The sequence below is a fragment of the Ovis canadensis genome, chromosome 2, assembly GCF_042477335.2.
Source record: "Ovis canadensis isolate MfBH-ARS-UI-01 breed Bighorn chromosome 2, ARS-UI_OviCan_v2, whole genome shotgun sequence".
NCBI classification, from domain to species: domain Eukaryota; kingdom Metazoa; phylum Chordata; class Mammalia; order Artiodactyla; family Bovidae; genus Ovis; species Ovis canadensis.
The window spans coordinates 119,912,120-119,930,604 of NC_091246.1; the positions used below are offsets into that span (position 1 = coordinate 119,912,120).

General features: G+C 44.4%; 1 protein-coding gene across 1 annotated transcript in view; it reads left to right on the forward strand.

Moving 5' to 3' along the window:
• ARHGEF4 (Rho guanine nucleotide exchange factor 4) overlaps positions 1 to 18,485 on the forward strand; it is a 372,112-nt gene that overhangs the window by 165,880 nt on the left and 187,747 nt on the right. Inside the window, 1 exon segment of the mRNA XM_069576860.1 lies at positions 2,154 to 5,816. Coding sequence (XP_069432961.1) covers positions 2,154 to 5,816 — 3,663 coding nt within the window.

Below are 18,485 nucleotides of genomic sequence, written 5' to 3' on the forward strand. Positions count from 1 at the left end.
TCCTGCACTGTTGGTGGATTCCTTACCCACGGAGCCACTGGGGAAACCAAGCCCCAGTACCAATTTTGTAACCTGGAAGAGTTTAGAAAAATTTTTATTTTTACTGAGACAGAGTGAGACCGCTTGCCTGAATACCTGGAAGTCAAAGAAAGGCTTGACCCTCATCAAGACCCAGGCAATGTCCAGTAAAGGGATGCTGAGCAGGAAGCAGGGACAGGAATGAGACCCCCAGCATCTTGGCATAGTCAATGTCCATATCATTGGTCATTTGGAATTTGGGATTTTGGAATTTTTCCAAAAGGCCTGAAGCATATGAATATTGATACCAATATGAGTCTATGAGGTGACATCAAACTATAACAATGTTGAAAGAACTACTGAAATGCTCTAAAGTCAGGGGGTCCCTTCCCAGTTTAATAACAGGTCATCAAAGTGAGGGAACAGAGGTGCTTTTGAAGGCAGGAGTTACTGAGAAGGAACCTGTAGCTGGCTCCCTGCTCCCTGTTCAATTCTCTGTTCATGAAACACAGACTTGCCAGTACACAGCCTTCCCTGCTTGCCAAGGTATATTCACATCTGACCTTCTTAGCCTTACCAGGCCGTGGGACGTCTGTAGGCCATAGGCTGTGTTCCTGATGTACAGTGAGGAGCTTGCCACCTGGAAGCTGGGCCACTGAAGCAAGTGTCCGCAGCAGACTTAGGGGGACTTCCTCTCTTGTCTTGGGTACCCCAAGGCCACCACAAAGCCCTCCTTCCTGGATGGTTTGATTTTTAATGTTTCCTCTCCTATTCCCAACTCCTTCCTGCTTTGCAACATATTTGAAACTATATGATACTAAATTATCTGATGCTAATACAGTATCACATTATTTTTTATTTTCTGAATCTACCTTATAGCTTATATAGCTTACACATCACCATCACATTCTTTTATGTTTTTCTGCTTTTCTCCTCTCAATTGAAAAAGATTAAAAACACATTTATTTTGAGAAACCTCTAATGACAGGTCCTCAGAATATGTACTTGGGAAAGGCTGGTTGAATGAATGACTTCTGTACAAAATTTGTGTGAGGAGCCTTAGCTGGAAATGTTTGTCCTATTCCTGGCCTGGGGAATCTTTGAGCATTAGATAACTGAATGCTGGGTAGCATTATCACAAATTTCAAAGTGTTGCATGTATAACACATGTTACAACTGGGATATGTGGGTGAACCTATAAAATACTGTGCTGAGAGAAAGAAGCCAGGTCCCAAAGAATACATTCTGCATATTCTGATCATCTGACACTTTTAGAAAAGGCAACTCTAGATTGTGTGACAGAAACAGGTCACAGAGAGGAAGAGGGGAGATGAACAGTGATTGGAGAAGAGCAGGGACATTTCTGGGAAAAGGAAATACTCAGGATTTTTATCATATTGGTAGTTACTGGGTTTTCCAAAAATCTTTGTTCAGGTTTTCAGGTTAATTGGTTTTTGGCCAACCCACTACATGGGCATATACATTTGTCAAAAAGCTCAGGTCTGTATACTTTTAAGGAGATGCATATAAATGATGTATAAAGAGTTGATTGAAATATGTGTAATGAGAGAAGTATGAAAATACTAGCACCTACTTTTCCTCCTGTTCTCAAAGCTATCTTGGGCATTTATAACATCTTGATACATGATTGCAGTTTCAATAATTCTTGTGTGTGTGTTCTCTTTTTCCTTTGGCAGCAGCAAACCTAAATCAGAAAATACTTCTAAGTGAATGAACTTTGACTTTAATCCAGCTGGTTGCATAAGAACTAGCAGAACACAAAACAAACACATATTCATCTGCTCTTTCTTGCTGAAATCATGAGGCAGAGATTTGCTCCTCACCATGACTCACACGTTTTATTAACTAAACTGCCCATGCTCATCCCACTTATTTTAATTAGGGTTGTTTTAACCATGTGCTATACTTTCTCCCTATTGTGTGGGTTTGACTCCATCACTTCTTTTCTGTGTTACTAAAAAGTAGCTTTTCCTATTTACCTCTCTTTCAAGGGCACATGGGGAACTAATGCGACGCTTTTGAGCCTTCTTCCTTCTGACAAAGGCAGGGACAGTGTGCGTGCGTACAGGTGTCCTCAGGCCTTGTCTCTGACTCTCGTCTTCTTGCCCTTCCAGACTCCAGAGCCCAGTGCACACCTGCCAGGCCACAGTGACACTGAAGGTCAGCAGCGCCCCACTTCTCCTGCAGAACCAGAGGAGCAGGAGTGGAGCCAGAAGACAGACCACGATGATCTGGAGACACTGTCCCACCAGAGTGAAAGTCCATCAGACACCAAAACTGATCCCTTTGAAAGCGCTTCTGACACTGAGTCCCTGCCTGGTGACCTCCTAGAGGGAATCTGCCTCCCTCCACGTGGTACCTCCGAGGACAGGGAAGCACACAAGGGATTCTTTGACACCCCAGCATCTGGGAACCCTCGGGAGCAATATTTGACAGATGTCCCTGGGCTTGACCCAAAGGAGGAACTAGATCTGTGCCTTGACTTCAAGGAAGAGTCTCACAAAAGTGGGTTACGAACCTTTGCTACAGCTGCTGGAGAAGTGAGGGCCATCCTCCAGGAGGATGTGGCTGGCCCAGAGCCAGAGCTGCCACCAGGAAGGGCTGCTCTCCTCACACAGGGCTGTGCACGGGGGCTTACAGGCAGTTACGGCCTCCCACCAGCAAAGGTGGTGACTGTCCAAGACATCACAGGGTTCTCTGTTTTTCCTCCTCAGAGATCCAGGTCTGAGAGTCATCTAGGCACCCCACTGGTCTGGCCCCTTCTTCTCTGGTGCACTGAACAGAGCCAGAGCTGGCCGAATATCCAAAACAGGCAGAGGGGATGCCAGCTGTCCCTCAGAAGCCCGCTGAATAGCCCAGCCCCTCTGGGAGCCAGGGCAGGGAAAAAATGTCCTCCAGACCCCACATCGGGGTTGCTCTGCTCCCCGTACAGCTTTGATACCACCCGCTGGCTTCCTTTAGGGACATCCTGCCTCCTACATGCCAAGTTTTACCATAGTGTCCCAGAAAATACTGATGATGAAGGCAGGGCACTTCCAAGGCACTGCTGTTGGCTCACAAGGACTCTGAACAAGGCCCAGTCCATAGCAGAATTTCCCTTAAGAAACTCTGAGGATCCTTTAGGGCAGAACTTTGTGACGTTTGGGACCCATCTGAAGGAAGAGACAGAAGCAGAACGGGCTCCAATAACACGAACCCCTCTTCACCCTGTTCCCACCCAGCTTTCTCACTTACTTCCTACTTCCCAAAGGAAGACTCTTCCTTTGAAGGATCAGTACAAACTCAGGGCTCTAAACTGGAAAAGGGCCTCTCAGGACACACCCTCTGAAGATCTCTGGCTGGAAAACCAGTTAGGACAGGATTCTAGGTCCTGCCCAGTCTCTTCATGCCTTACTGCAGAGTTGGTGAGCCTCACCACAGAGGAAGTGCCAGTGCCAGCAGAGTGCAAGTCCGGACACGGCCCAGAAAGCAGACCAGAGGAGCCCCAAGGCCCTGGCCAGGCACCAGATGCTGAGGACGTGAGTGATACACAGAAGCACCTTCAGGACATTTCTGCTGAGCCAGGAAACCCAACCAGCAATTACACATCAAAGTATATCCTCAGCGAAAAAAGAAAGCCATCTGCTAGGGCCAAGTTCCCACATCATCCCAGCAAGAGCGGGTCACTGGTGTGGAACAGAGACTGGGGAGTTTGCTCCAGAGTGAGGGATAATTCATACGCTCCAGAGACAACCCTGAAATCAAGCACAGCAGACACTTTAAAGGAAGCAGAAGACGTGATGGTTCCAGATCCCAGCTTCACAAAAAATGCCTTGCAGGGGTTTTCAGGAGTCTCAGCAGCCACCATGTCTCACTGCAGCTGTGGGGATGAGGAATGTGAGCAGGGGCATAAGGGTGATACAATACCCTTTGCAGAGGGCCTCCAGACAAAGCCCAAAGCAGACACATCTTCTAGGGGCACGCTCATCATTATAGCTGTTGAGCAGAAAGGGCTGCAGGCCACCAGGAAGAAAATGGGTCCTCTGCTAAAAACACAGTCCTGTGAGTTTCTAGAGCAAAGACCAGGGTCTCCCCACAGTGCTGGAGCGACCCCCTGTGAGTCTCCTCTGGCTGGGAAACCAAAAACTTGCGGCAAAGAGTGTGAACTGCCAGCAGCCTGCAGCCTGCGAGGTAACGATGGGGCTCTTCGGCAGGTGGCCCAAGCCTCAGAGCCTGGGATAGTTCTGATCCCCCAGGCTGCTTCGGAAGATTGGTCCCCGGGGAAGAGAAAAACGCCTTCCCAGGAGCACGCGGGGGACATACTGAGCACAGGGGCGCCTATGGAAGAGAACCAACCTGGGGCCAGCCAGAGCTCCAGGATTCCAGCAGCCAGGGGGGAAGCTGCTGGGAAGCCCGAGGCCTGGGGCCCTCACCCCGCGGGCAGCCGAGAGCCACCGAGCCCGGAGGACACGCGAGGGGTGTGCGCAGCAGAGGGCGATGCAGACACCGACAAGCAGCCCGGGGCCCAGGCCCGTGCCCGTAAGAGTGCACTCCAACCGCCCAGACCGCCCCACCGGCTCCGCCAAGCATCGCGGGAGCCTGGTAAGCGCCTGGCGTTTCCCAAGGTAATCTCCTTCCGAAAAGGCAAGCCCTCCGCCGCTGAGAGCCCAGGAGGGGGCCACCCTGGGGGTTCTTCCGGCCTCGAGGAACTGTGCTCCGACAGTCAGCGGAGCAGCGCGCAGAGCTTCTCCGGACGGGCCGGAACTTCTTGCAACGCGCCAGCCAGCACCTTTCCGGGGATCGGCCTCCAGGGATCGAGCCAAGGAGGCCCAGGGCTGATGGAAGGGGGCCGGGTGGAGACGCCTGGGGACCTCGGTAGCAGACGACAGTCCTCAGAAAGCTGCGACGCCAAGAGACTCAACACTCCAGAGAAAAGACTCAGGGCAAGGTTGGCCTCAGCTCATAAGACCTTTGCAAATTTTTTTGAGTCAAGAGTTTTAGAAAAAGAGAGCACTGGTGAATGTTCTTCATGCTCTTCCAAGGACCAGAAGGAAAAGAGCAGGTTGCGCCAGACTTCCTGGCGCACTTTCCTGAAAAGCAAAGATGCCCAAGGCTCCAAAAGGTCCTCCTTAGTAAGTCTGATTCCAGGACCAGAAATCTTGAATACCCCCAGCCGTTTCCCACCAGAGACCAATAGCCACTGTGAGAACACAGTGGTGGAACACAAGGAGAGCTATGTTTTTAGAGATCACTGGACACCCACACATTCCCCCATACCTTTGTCATCCAGCAATTTGGCTTCTTCAGATAACAGGAGAAAAAGTGAACCAACTATCAAATGTACAAGTACCCAGGAAAGTGGTGAATACATACCTCCGAGTACCTTTCCTGAAAAGTCTTGGCCTTTATCACCCACCAGTCCTGGGAGGCAGCAGGCTGGGATCAGCCGCACCCTTCCCTCAAGCTCCACCTGTTGCCTGGCACATGGAAGCCAAAGCGTGCCCTGTAAGCCCCTGAGCCCCAAGCCCCAGAGTCTCAGGCCTGGTGCCCAGCGCACAGATTTCCACTACCCTGAAAAGGGTAGGGCCATCTCAGTGGTTTCTCTTGGAAGCTACAGCCATGTGGACACCAGCTCAGAGGCCCCTGGAAACCCCAAGATGTCCCAGGCCTGGATAAGCCTCCTGCTTTCTCTGCAGGCATTAGACCAGGGCGAGCAGAAGGAAGAGAGCAGGAAAAGAAGCCAGCATCCCTGTGGCGTAAGCACAGCACCCTCACTGAAGAACCTTCTTGGGAGTGAGGTGAGTTATCTGTGACTCACATCAATCAACTCACGTTTTTTTACCTCTTAAGGAGGGTACCACGCAGGACATTTTCCTAAGTGAGTGGAGGGGAGGAGTAGGAAGGCCATTCTGCCTTCCATGGAGATTGCCCCACTTACACACATGAGGGTCCCACCAGAATCAACACAGCCAGACCGATTTCTTGAAATCTGCCAAACTAACAAGTGGGAACTGCATTTTACTGTAATTCTGTGTGGTCTCTATTTTCCCTGTGTAATTCCAGCTATCTGGATCCCCCTTTGTATCAGTGGCCTGTTCACAGTCTGGTTATTTTGTATCCGGTGGTTGATGTAGGCTTCTTTCTTTCAGCCTTCATTCTTCACCACTGTGAAATTTTTAAAGGAAAATTTCCAACTTTGCTTTCTAGCATGTTTATGGGTTTTTTTCTTTTCCTGAAATCTAAACCTGATCCAGTTTAACTTGTTTGGATATAAGGAGAGATTAGTGGTGCTTCTGAAATTCCTAGTAAAATAAAACAGTCTCTCCCCCAAAGCAAAGGCGTCTATCCAGGATAGGGAACAGGTGCTGGGTCAGGCACAAGAAAAGGGATACCAGCTTGGGATTTCTCTCAAGTCAGGCTGCCCTCTGAAGGAGGTACATTCCAGAAAGAGTAGTCTTGGGACTGTGAAAGCAGACCTCCCTTTTCCTGTCCACTCTTGCACCCATTTGCCCTTGTCCCATTGCTTCTTTAGACAAATAGATGTGATGTCTCTGTGTGCCCAGCACTGTGCTGGTATGGAAGGGCAAAAGGTTCAGCATTAGCCTCAAGCAGGGCCAAATGCAGCCTCCCACCCTCATGTGCTGCCTCCGGGCTCCTGGTAAGCCTGGCCCTTTAGCAAACTGGCTGTGGTCTCCCTGTGGCAAGTGTCAGTCGCCCTCTCTGAGCGTGCACCTTTCCCCGGCGCTCAGCCTACGTATATGTTCTGACTTGCAAGCATATATGGCCTTCTCTCTCCTCCTGTTAAGATTTGAAAGAGGAATAGGAATGAACATTTATTCAGCATCTGCTTAGTGTCTGGTCCTTTCCTGGACACTTGACAATCATCTCACTGTTTGCTAAACACATGCAGTCTGTCCGGGTGTTTGCTGAGGCCCCCTGCACCTGCTCTTCCCATAGACTACACTTCTGTGCACAGGACAAGCTGAAGGCCCTGTGTGCTATAACCGACAAGTCTGGGGTGCTCACTGCAGCCACCAGGCTCTTTGTGGGCTGCTTAGGAGGAAACGAGCTGGGGCAGGTGAGCATTCACAGGGTATTCCCAACACACTGGAATTAGACGTTTCGCATTCAAAAGTGAGGACTACCAGCTGAAATTACATCACCTTATTCAACATATGTCCTCATCTGTAAAGTGTTAAATATTAGCTTTCAAAGATTTTTTCCTATTGTTTTGCTTATTTTTAATTATTAGTAAAAATTAAAAACAAAGCCAGTGCAGATGTAGAAGAGAAAAGATAACAATTTCCCTTTAAAGCCCCCAGTCACATTCCACAGAAGGAAATAGTGTCAGCAGTTGGATGTATGTTATCTACATTGTGTCCACACATCAACAGGATGATAAGGGGGATGGCTCAGCTGGTAAAGAATCCGCCTGCAATGTGGGAGACCTAGGTTTGCTCACTGGGTTGGGAAGATCCCCTGGAGAAGGGACCAGCTACCCACTCCAGTAGTCTGGCTGGAGAATTCCATGGACTATACAGTCCATGGGGTCACAAAGAGCATGAGCAACAATGCATGAGCAACTTTCACTTTCACTTTTGGGAAAAGAGGGTTACACAGCAGGTCATACACACATACTACCCTGTATCTTTCTTGTTTACTTCAATAAAACAGCAAATACAGACCTCCAGGAGTTTTATATACATTGTTCTGTAGTTGAAACCGGCATGCTGTTTCATAGTATCGCTATACTGTATTTAGTTATTTTTCTATTGATTAATATTGATTAATATTTTTCTATTGATTAATATTGTAAAATCAAACAGTCAGAGTGAAATCAAGTAGTCCAAAAAGATTTTTAGTGCCTAAATAATATAATCATGAAACTGATTTAGTAGTGCTATACATATTAATGTGTATATCTGTACGCAGTGGGAAACAGCATTCCCTTCAGACTGTCCCTGTGTTTATGGGAGGAGCAGGCACGGGGGCGTGTATGTGTGCTGTGTGCTCAGTTGTGTCTGACTCTGCGTGACCCCATGGACTGTAGCCCACAAAGCTCCACTGCCCATGAAGTTCTCCAAGCAATAATATTGGTGTGGGTTGCCATTTCCTCCTCCAGCGGAGTCTCCCAACCCAGGAATTGAACCCAATTCTCTTGCATCTCCTCCACTGGCAGGTGGATTCTTTACCACTGTGCCACCTGGGAAGCCCCCAAGTGCGGGGAGCCTCAGCAAACACCCAGACAGCCTGCACGCTGTGATGGTAAAGGACACAAGAATGAGTCAGGCATGAAGTGGATGCTGGATAAATGTTCATTCATATTCTTCTTTCTATGTTAAACCTCACAGGAGGAATGAGAATCACACCCTTGTGCATCAGAACATATGTTAATACCAATACAAGCGAGTGGCAGATACATGTACATGGGAAGGGGAGGGAAGAAAAGCTCTGAAAAGTTTGCTCTCTCTAGCTGAAGCCCTGGGCAACCGTGGGCAGAAACTGAATTTAGAGCTAAAGGTGAGGCTCCATCTAGTGGTTGCTCCTGGGAGAGCAGGCTGTAATTTCAGGAGAAATTGGCAAGGAATCCAGGGGTGTTCCCATTTCTTCATTCCACAGTGCTCTTAAGTAGCAAGAGTTCTTTTATTCCAAAACTACCACTGTTAAATTTTCTTCCAGATCTTATTCTGGAACCATATATTTAACATGGCTATGATCATGTCATCTATGTTCATCTATGTTCAGTTACTCAGTCATGCCTGACTCTGCAACCCCATTGACTGCAGCACGCCAGGCTTCCCTGTCCTTCACCATCTCCTGGAGCTTGCTCAAACTCATGTCCATCAAGTCGATGATGCCATCCAACCATCTCAAACATCCATCACCCCCTTCTCCTTCTGCCCTCAAGTTTCCCAGAATCAGGTTCTTTTCCAATGAGTCGGCTCTTCACATCAGGTGGCCAAAGTATTGGAGCTTCAGCTTCAATATCAGTCCTTCCAATGAATGTTCAGGACCGATTTCCTTTAGGATTGACTGGTTGGATCTCCTTGCAGTCCAAGGGACTCTCAAGAGTCTTCTCCAACACCACAGTTTGAAAGCATCAATTCTTCAGCGCTCAGCCTTCTTTATGGTCCACATCCATACATGACTGCTGGAAAAACCATAGCTTTGTCAGTAAAGTAATGCCTCTGCTTCTTAATACACTGTCTAGATGTGTCATAACTTTTCTTCCATGTAATCTATAGACGCTTTAACTTCCTGTGATTTCACATCCTGCAGTTTGCTCCTTTAGAGCTCTTTTAATTTGAGATCTGCAGCATCATACAGAAAAGCCCAGTGCATAAATGTGTCGACAATATATTGCTGTGAAACAAACACTGAGTAACCTGCCCTTGAGTCAGAACACTACAGCCCTTCCTGGTCCAAGAGTCCTTCCTCCTGGCTGGCCATAGGCTCTGTGCCACCTTCTATGGTATTCACTTCTTTGTCTCATTATAGTTTTACTGCTTACCTTTGTGCCTCCAAACAATGTAGTTTATTTTTGCCTATTTTTGAACTTTATGTGCATACCACCTTATGTGTTCTTTTATTCCTTATCCACTTGGTTTACTCTAATTTTGTTAAGACTCATCCTTGTGCTGTGCGTCGAAAGTTCTTTCATTTTCATCATTATGTACAATGACTTTGAATCAGCATTGCACAGCATATGTATCAGTCAGCTGTTGCTGCCAGGAAGCTTTGTGCCCAGGTGCCTACTGCATGAGCATATGCCTTTCTGTTGGATGTGCCTCCTAGGAGTGAAATGGCTTGGTCATTGGGGCTGCTTGTCTTCAGCTTTACTAGTTTTACTAGATACTGCCAGATATCATTCCAAAGTGATTATGCCAATTTACACTCACTCCATAAGAGTTTCCTTTTCCCCATAGTCTCATTAGCCTTTACTTGATATTGTTAACCAATTTTAACCATTCTGCTAAGCAGGTAGACATAATCTGCATTTCCCCAATGTCTGAAGAGGGCTTCCCAGGTGACACAAATGGTAAAGAATCCATCTGCCAATGCAAGAGATGCAAGAGATGCAGGTTGCATTCCTGGGTCAGTAAGATCCCCTGGAGAAGGAAATGGAAAACCACTCAGTATTCTTCCTGGGAAACCTCATGCATGGACAGAAGAGCCTGGAGGGCTACAGTCCATGGGGTTGCAAAGAGTCAGATACAACTGAGCGCTGCACTGGCTAATGTCTAAAGATGTTCAGTGCAGTTCAGTCACTCAGTTGTGTCCAATGCTGCAACCCCATGGACTGCAGCATGCCAGGCTTCCCTGGCCATCACCAACTTCTGGGGCTTGCTCAAATTTGTGTCCATTGAGTCAGTGATGCCATCCAACTATCTCATCCTCTGTTGTCCCCTTCTCTTCCTTCTTTCAATCCCTTCCAGCATCAGGGTCTTTTCCAATGAGTCAGCTCTTCACATGAGATGGCCAAAGTATTGGAGTTTCAGCTTCAACATCAGTCCTTCCAATGAACATCCAGGACTGATCTTTAGGATGGACTGGTTGGATCCCCTTGCAGTCGAAGGGACTCTCAAGAGTCTTCTCCAACACCACAGTTCAAAAGCATCAATTCTTTGATGCTCAGCTTTCTTTATGATTCAACTCTCACATCTATGCATGACTACTGGAAAAACCATAGCTTTGACTACACAGACCTTTGTCAGAAAAGTAATGTAATATACTTTGTAATATGCTGTCTAGGTTTGTATTAGCTTTTCTTCCAAGAAGCAAGCATCTTTTAATTTCATGGCTGCAGTAACCATCTGCAGTGATTTTGGAGCCCCCCAAAATAAAGTCTGTCACTGTTTCCATTGTTTCCCCAACTATAAGCCTTGAAGTGATGGGACCGGATGCCATGATCTTAGTTTTTTGAATGTTGAGTTTTAAGCCAACTTTTTCACTCTCCTCTTTCACCTTCATCAAGAGGCTCTTTAGTTCCTCCTTGCTCTCTGACTCCACCCCATAGGAGTGGAGTCATCTGCATATCTGAGGTTATTGATATTTCTCCCAGCAATCTTGATTTCAGCTTGATTTCATCCAATCTTTATTTCATCCAGCCCAGCATTTCGCATGATGTACTCTACATATAAGTTAAACAAGCAGGGTAACAATATACAGCCTTGATGTACTCCTTTCCCGATTTGGAATCAGTTCATTGTTCCATGTCCGGTTCTAACTGTTGCTTCTTGACCTGCATACAGATTTCTCAGGAGGCAGGTAAGGTGGTCTGGTAGTTCCGTGTCTTTAAGAATCTTTCAGTTTGTTGTGATCCACACAGTCAAAGGCTTTAGCATAGTCATTGAAGCAAAAGTAGATGTTTTTCTGGAATTCTCTTGCTTTTACTATGATCCAGCGGGTGTTGGCAATTTGATCTCTGGTTCTTCTGCCCTTTCTAAATCTGGCTTGAACATCTGGAAGTTCTTGGTTAACATACTATTGAAGCCACACTTGGAGAATTTTGAGCATTACTTTGCTATCATGTGAGATGAGTGCAATTGTGCACTAGTTTGAACATTCTTTGGCATTGTCTTTCTTTGGGATTGGAATGAAAACTGACCTTTTCCAGTCCTGTGGACACTGCTGAGTTTTCCAGATTTGCTGGCATATTGAGTTAACAGCATCGTCTTTTAGGATTTGAAATAGCTCAGCTGGAATTCCATCACCTCCACTGGCTTTATTCATACTGATGCTTCCTAAGGCTCATTTGACTTCACACTCCAGGATGTCTGGCTCTAGGTGAGTGATCACACCATCATGGTTGTCTGGGTCATTAAGATATTTTTTGGATAGTTCTTGTGTATTCTTGCCACCTCTTCTTAATATCTTCTGCATCTGTTAGGTCCGTACCGTTTCTGTCCTTTATTGTGCCCATCTTTACATGAAGTGTTCCCTTGGTATCTCTAATTTGCATGAAGAGATCTCTAGTCTTTCCTGTTTTATTGTTTTCCTTTTTCTTTGCATTGATCATTTAAGAAGGCCTTCTTATCTTTCCTTGCTATTCTTTGAAACTCTGAATTCAGATGGATATGTCTTTCCTTTTCTCCTTTGCCTTTCACTTATCTTCTTTTCTCAGCCCTTTGTAAGGCCTCCTCAGACAACCATTTTGCCTTTTTGTATTTCTTTTTCTTGGGGATAGTTTTTATCACCACCTCCTGTACAGTGTCACAAATCTCCATCCATAGTTCTTCAGACACTCTGTCTACCAGAGTTAATCACTTGAATCTATTTGTCACTTCCACTGTCTAATCGTAAGGGGTTTGATTTAGATCATATCTGAATGGTCTGGTGGTTTTCACTACTTTCTTCAATTTAAGTCTGAATTTTACAATAAGGAGTTGCTGATCTGAGTCACAGTCAGCTCCCAGTCTTATTTTTGCTGACTGTATAGAGCTTCTATACACCCTTTTAATGCTTTTTGACAATTTGGATATTCTCTTTGGGGATGTATCTGACCTAATACCTTGTCAATTTGTCAAAGAAGTTGTCTTTTACTTATTGATTGTACATATTCTGGATACAATCGTTTTGTTGGTTAAATGTGCCATCAATATGATTTCCCACTCCATGGTTTGTCTTTTTCCTTTGTTGGTGATATCTTTTAATGAACAGAAATTCTAAATTTCATTGTTTTCAAGAGTATCCATCTATTCTTTACCCCCAGGTCATGACTCAGTTCAGTTCAGTTCAGTCACTCAGTCGTGTCCGACTCTTTGCGACCCCATGAATCACAGCACACCAGGCCTCCTTGTCCATCACCAACTCTCGGAGTTCACTCAGACTCACATCCATCGAGTCAGTGATGCCATCCAGCCATCTCATCCTCTGTTGTCCCCTTCTCCTCCTGCCTCCAATCCCTCCCAGCTTCAGAGTCTTTTCCAATGAGTCAACTCTTCGCATGAGGTGGCCAAAGTACTGGAGTTTCAGCTTTAGCATCATTCCTTCCAAAGAACACCCAGGACTGATGTCCTTTAGAATGGACTGGTTGGATCTCCTTGCAGTCCAAGGGACTCTAAAGAGTTTTCTCCAACACCACAGTTCAAAAGTATCAATTCTTCGGCACTCAGCTTTCTTCACAGTCCAACTCTCACATCCATACATGACCACAGGAAAAACCATAGCCTTGACTAGATGGACCTTTGTTGGCAAAGTAATGTCTCTGCTTTTGAATATGCTATCTAGGTTGCTCATAACTTTCCATCCAAGGAGTAAGTGTCTTTTGATTTCATGGCTGCAGTCACCATCTGCAGTGATTTTGGAGCCCCCCGAAATAAAGTCTGACACTGTTTCCACTGTTTCCCCATCCATTTCCCACGAAGTGATGGGACCAAATGCCATGATCTTCGTTTTCTGAATGTTGAACTTTAAGCCAACTTTTTTGCTCTCCTCTTTCACTTTCATCAACAGGCTTTTTATTTCTTCTTCACTTTCTGCCATGAGGGTGGAGTCATCTGCATTTCTGACGTTATTGATATTTCTCCCTGCAATCTTGATTCTAGCTTGTGCTTCTTCCAGCCCAGCATTTCTCATGATGTACTCTGCATAGAAGTTAAATAAGCAGGGTGACAATATACAGCCTTGACATACTCCTTTTCCTATTTGGAAGCAGTCTGTTTTTCCATGTCCAGTTCTAACTATTGCTTCTTGACCTGCATATAGGTTTCTCAAGAGGCAGGTCAGGTGGTCTGGTATTCTCATCTCTTTCAGAATTTTCCACAGATTATTGTGATCCACACAGTCAAAGGCTTTGGAATAGTCAATAAAGCAGAAATAGATTTCTTTAAGTTACCTTTTTAAAACTTTCATGGACTTACTGTTTACATGTAGGTCTCTGAGATGTCTACAGCTGACTTTTGTGTTCCATTGGCCTCTGTCCATCCTTGTGCCAGTTCAGGGTCTTTATTGCTGTAGATGTATATACTGTTGTTGTCCAAGTGACCACATCCTCTCACCATGTTCTTCTTCAGTTTGATAAATATTTACTGAACACCAGCTGTGAACCAGGCAATATCCTAGGCACTATGGATATAGTATTGAAGAGCATATAAAAAGATCTCTGTCCTCAAGGGAGGGGCAGGAGGTGAGAGTGAGTAAATAATTGAGCAAATAAGATTATTTCCGATATTGAAAAGACTATTAACATTGAAATGTAATTAAGAAATCGAAAAGGTTAATGGGATAGGGCTTCCTTGGCTTAGAAGTCTGAAGTCTAACAGAACCGTTGAGGTGGCCCTCTCAGGTCCAGTCCAACTTCTCAGTGATGAGGAAGAATTTCCTTAACTACAGACAGCCATGTAATTTAGCCCTCCACAGTGTCACCTTACACCTGGGATATTCTAGCATATTTGTCTGTATGATGGAGAACAAGAGGAGGCAATCCTTGGGAGTAAAAAGGTGCTGTTTGCATGTAGAGATTTTTAATTTCAGGTAGAGGGACAGAGAACTCAAGATTCCAGGGAAAGCAAATCTTAGCATCTTATTTATAATCTTATTTGTACATAGATGGGCTTGTGCTCCTGGCTAAGGGGGCTTGGAAGGAGACCGAGATCAAGAGGGAGCAAGAAAAGAAATGACTGTGGGAGCATCTGCTTAATGAATGCTGAGTGGTTTACCCAACCTTCTCCCGTTCTCTTCCCTGACTTGGGAAGTGCTGTTTCTACTTAGAGATTTTAAGTGAGGGTGGGGAAGTACAATGTGAACATTTTCTAGCCTTGAAAAATGTTTTGTATTCTAAAATTTATGAGGAGAGGCACAGGCCCTAAAATAGCTAAAACAGTTTTTTAAAAGTAATAAAGTGAGAGGAATCCATCTACCCAAAATTAGTTAGGGCTACTTAATCAATTGTGGTATTGGGGTAGGGATAGACATATAGATCCCAATAAAAGAGTAGAGAACCCCAAAACAGATGCATACACTTACACTCAACTGGTTTCTGATGCAAAAGCAATTTAGTGGAAGAACAGTAGTTTTTTCAACAAACAAGGCTAAGGTATTTGGACATCCATAGGGGAAAAAACTAAACCTAAACCTCACACTTTATTCAAAAACAATTCAAAATTAATTAATCACACATTTAAATGTAAAACATAACACTATAAGATTTTTAGGAAGAAATCTTTGAGATATAGAAGATAATAAAGAGTTGTTAGTCACAATACCAAAGTTACATCCATAATGGAAAACAATAATAAATTGGACTTCATCAAAATCAAAACCTTTTGCTGTACAAAGAAACACTCTGGTAGGAAGATGAAAAGCTAAACCACACATTGGGGAGACTTTATTTGCAAGCCACATATTAAATTGAAGAAAGTAGGGAAAACCGCTAAACCATTCAGGTATGACCTAAATCAAATCCCTTATGATTATACAATGGAAGTGAGAAATAGATTTAAGGGCCTAGATCTGATAGATAGAGTGCCTGATGAACTGTGGAATGAGGTTCGTGACATTGTACAGGAGACAGGGATCAAGACCAACCCCACGGAAAAGAAATGCAAAAAAGCAAAATGGCTGTCTGGGGAGACCTTACACATAATGTGAAAAGAAGAGAAGCAAAAAGCAAAGGAGAAAAGGAAAGATAAAAGCATCTGAATGCAGAGTTCCAAAGAATAGCAAGGAGACATAAGAAAGCCTTCTTCAGCGATCAACGCAAAGAAATAGAGGAAAACAACAGAATGGGAAAGACTAGAGATCTCTTCAAGAAAATTAGAGATACCAAGGGAACATTTCATGCAAAGGTGGGCTCGATAAAGGACAGAAATGGTCTGGACCTAACAGAAGCAGAAGATATTAAGAAGAGGTGGCAAGAATACACAGAATAACTCTACAAAAAAGATCTTCACAACCAAGATAATCACGATGGTGTGATCACTCACCTAGAGCCTGACATCCTGGAATGTGAAGTCAAGTGGGCCTTAGAAAGCATCACTACGAACAAAGCTAGTGAAGGTGATGGAATTCCAGTTGAGCTATTTCAAAGATGATGCTGTGAAAGTGCTGCACTCAATATGCCATCAAATTTGGAAAACTCAGCAGTGTCCACAGGACTGGAAAAGGTCAGTTTCCATTCCAATACAAAAAGAAAGGCAATGCCAAAGAATGCTCCAACTACTGCACAATTGCAGTCATCTCACATGCTAGTAAAGTAATGCTCAAAATTCTCCAAGCCAGGCTTCAGCAATACATGAACCGTGAACTTCCAGATGTTCAAGCTGGTTTTAGAAAAGGCAGAGGAACCAGAGATCAAATTGCCAATATCTGCTGGATCATGGAAAAAGCAAGAGAGTTCCAGAAAAACATCTATTTCTGCTTTATTGACTATGCCAAAGCCTTGACTGTGTGGATCACAATAATCTGTGGAAAATTCTGAGAGAGATGGGAATACCAGACCACCTGACCTGCCTCTTGAGAAATTTTTATGCAGGTCAGGAAGCAACAGTTAGAACTGGACATGGAACAACAACATTTCCAAATAGGAAAAGGAGTACGTCAAGGCAGTGTATTGTCACCCTGCTTGTTTAACTTATATGCAGAGTACATAATGAGAAACAGTGGGCTGGAAGAAGCACAAGCTAGAATCAAGATTGCAGGGAGAAATATCAATAACCTCAGATATGCAGATGACACCACCCTTATGGCAGAAAGTGAAGAGGAACTAAAAAGCCTCTTGATGAAAGTGAAAAAGGAGAGTGAAAAAGTTGGCTTAAAGCTCAACATTCAGAAAACCAAGATCATGACATCTGGTCACATCACTTCATGGGAAATAGGTGGGGAAACAGTGGAAACAGTGTCAGACTTTGTTTTTTGGGGCTCCAAAATCTCTTCAGATGGTGACTGCAGCCATGAAATTAAAAGATGCTTACTCCTTGGAAGAAAAGTTATGAGCAACCTAGATAGCATATTCAAAAGCAGAGACATTACTTTGCTGACTAAGGTCTATCTAGTCAAGGCTATGGTTTTTCCTGTGGTCATGTATGGATGTGAGAGTTGGACTGTGAAGAAAGCTGAGTGCCGAAGAACTGATGCTTTTGAACTGTGGTCTTGGAGAAGATTCTTGAGAGTCCCTTGGACTGCAAGGAGATCCAACCAGTCCATTCTGAAGGAGATCAGCCCTGGGATTTCTTTGGAAGGAATGATGCTAAAGCTGAAACTCCAGTACTTTGGCCACCTCATGCGAAGAGCTGACTCATTGGAAAAGACTCTGATGCTGGGAGGGATTGGGGGCAGGAGGAGAAGGGGACGACGGAGGATGAGTTGGCTGGATGGCATCATGGACTCGATGGACGTGAGTCTGAGTGAACTCCGGGAGTTGGTGATGGACAAGGAGGCCTGGTGTGCTGTGATTCATGGGGTCACAAAGAGTTGGACACGACTGAGCAACTGAACTGAACTGAACTGAACTATCCAACAAAAGAGTAGTTCTAGAATATAAAATCTGAAAATTCAACAGTAAAAATGCAAACAATCCAACTAGAAAATGGATAAAAGACATTTAGCCAGAGAGTATATACAGATGGCAAATGTACACATGAAAAGACCATTAACCAAAAAAGAAATGCAAATTAAAAACACAATCAGAATGATTAAAATAAAAATATATGAGAACCCCAAATACTGGTAACGACGTGAAGAAACTAAGTATCTTGCACATTTCTGGTAGGAATGTGAAACAGTACGGTTACTTTGGAAAAGGGCTGGCAGTTTGTTATGAAACTGAACCTGGGTTTATTGTATGACCCAGCAATTGCACTTGTGTCTTTATCTCAGGAAAATGAAGCTTAGTTTACACGTAAACTTAATACATAAGTGTTCATAGTAGCCCTAAGCTGGAAACAACCCAGATATCTTTCTATGGGTAGATGGTTAACAAAGTGTGGTACATCCATACCATCAAATAGTATTATAATATTATAAAGTCATAGTAGTAGTATAGCACAGTAGTAATATTCCGCAGTATGGATAATAGTGAAATACAACTTCAGTGGTTCTCCAGAGAATTATTGTGAGTGGGAAAAAAACAATACCAAAAAGTTATATACTATAGAAATCCATCCATAAAACATTCTTAAAATGAAAAAAATATAGCAATGAAGACTATATTAGTCATTACCAGAGGTTTGAGGGGAGAAGTTGGGTGAGGTTATAAAAGGGCAACCCAAAGATCCTGAAGTGATGACACTGTTCTGTATCTGGATGTAGTGGTAGGTAGTTGAATCTACATATGTGATAAAACCACATAGAACTGAATATATAATACCATGCACACAAGCCCACATAGAAATGACTGGAGAGAAACAGAGAATCTCGGTGAGGTCTTGGTTGTCTCAATGTCTCTTCCTGGTGGTGATACTGTACTGTACCATTGTGAGAGTCTGTGTACAGAGGACACTGGACCTCTCTGCAGTGTTCCTTACATC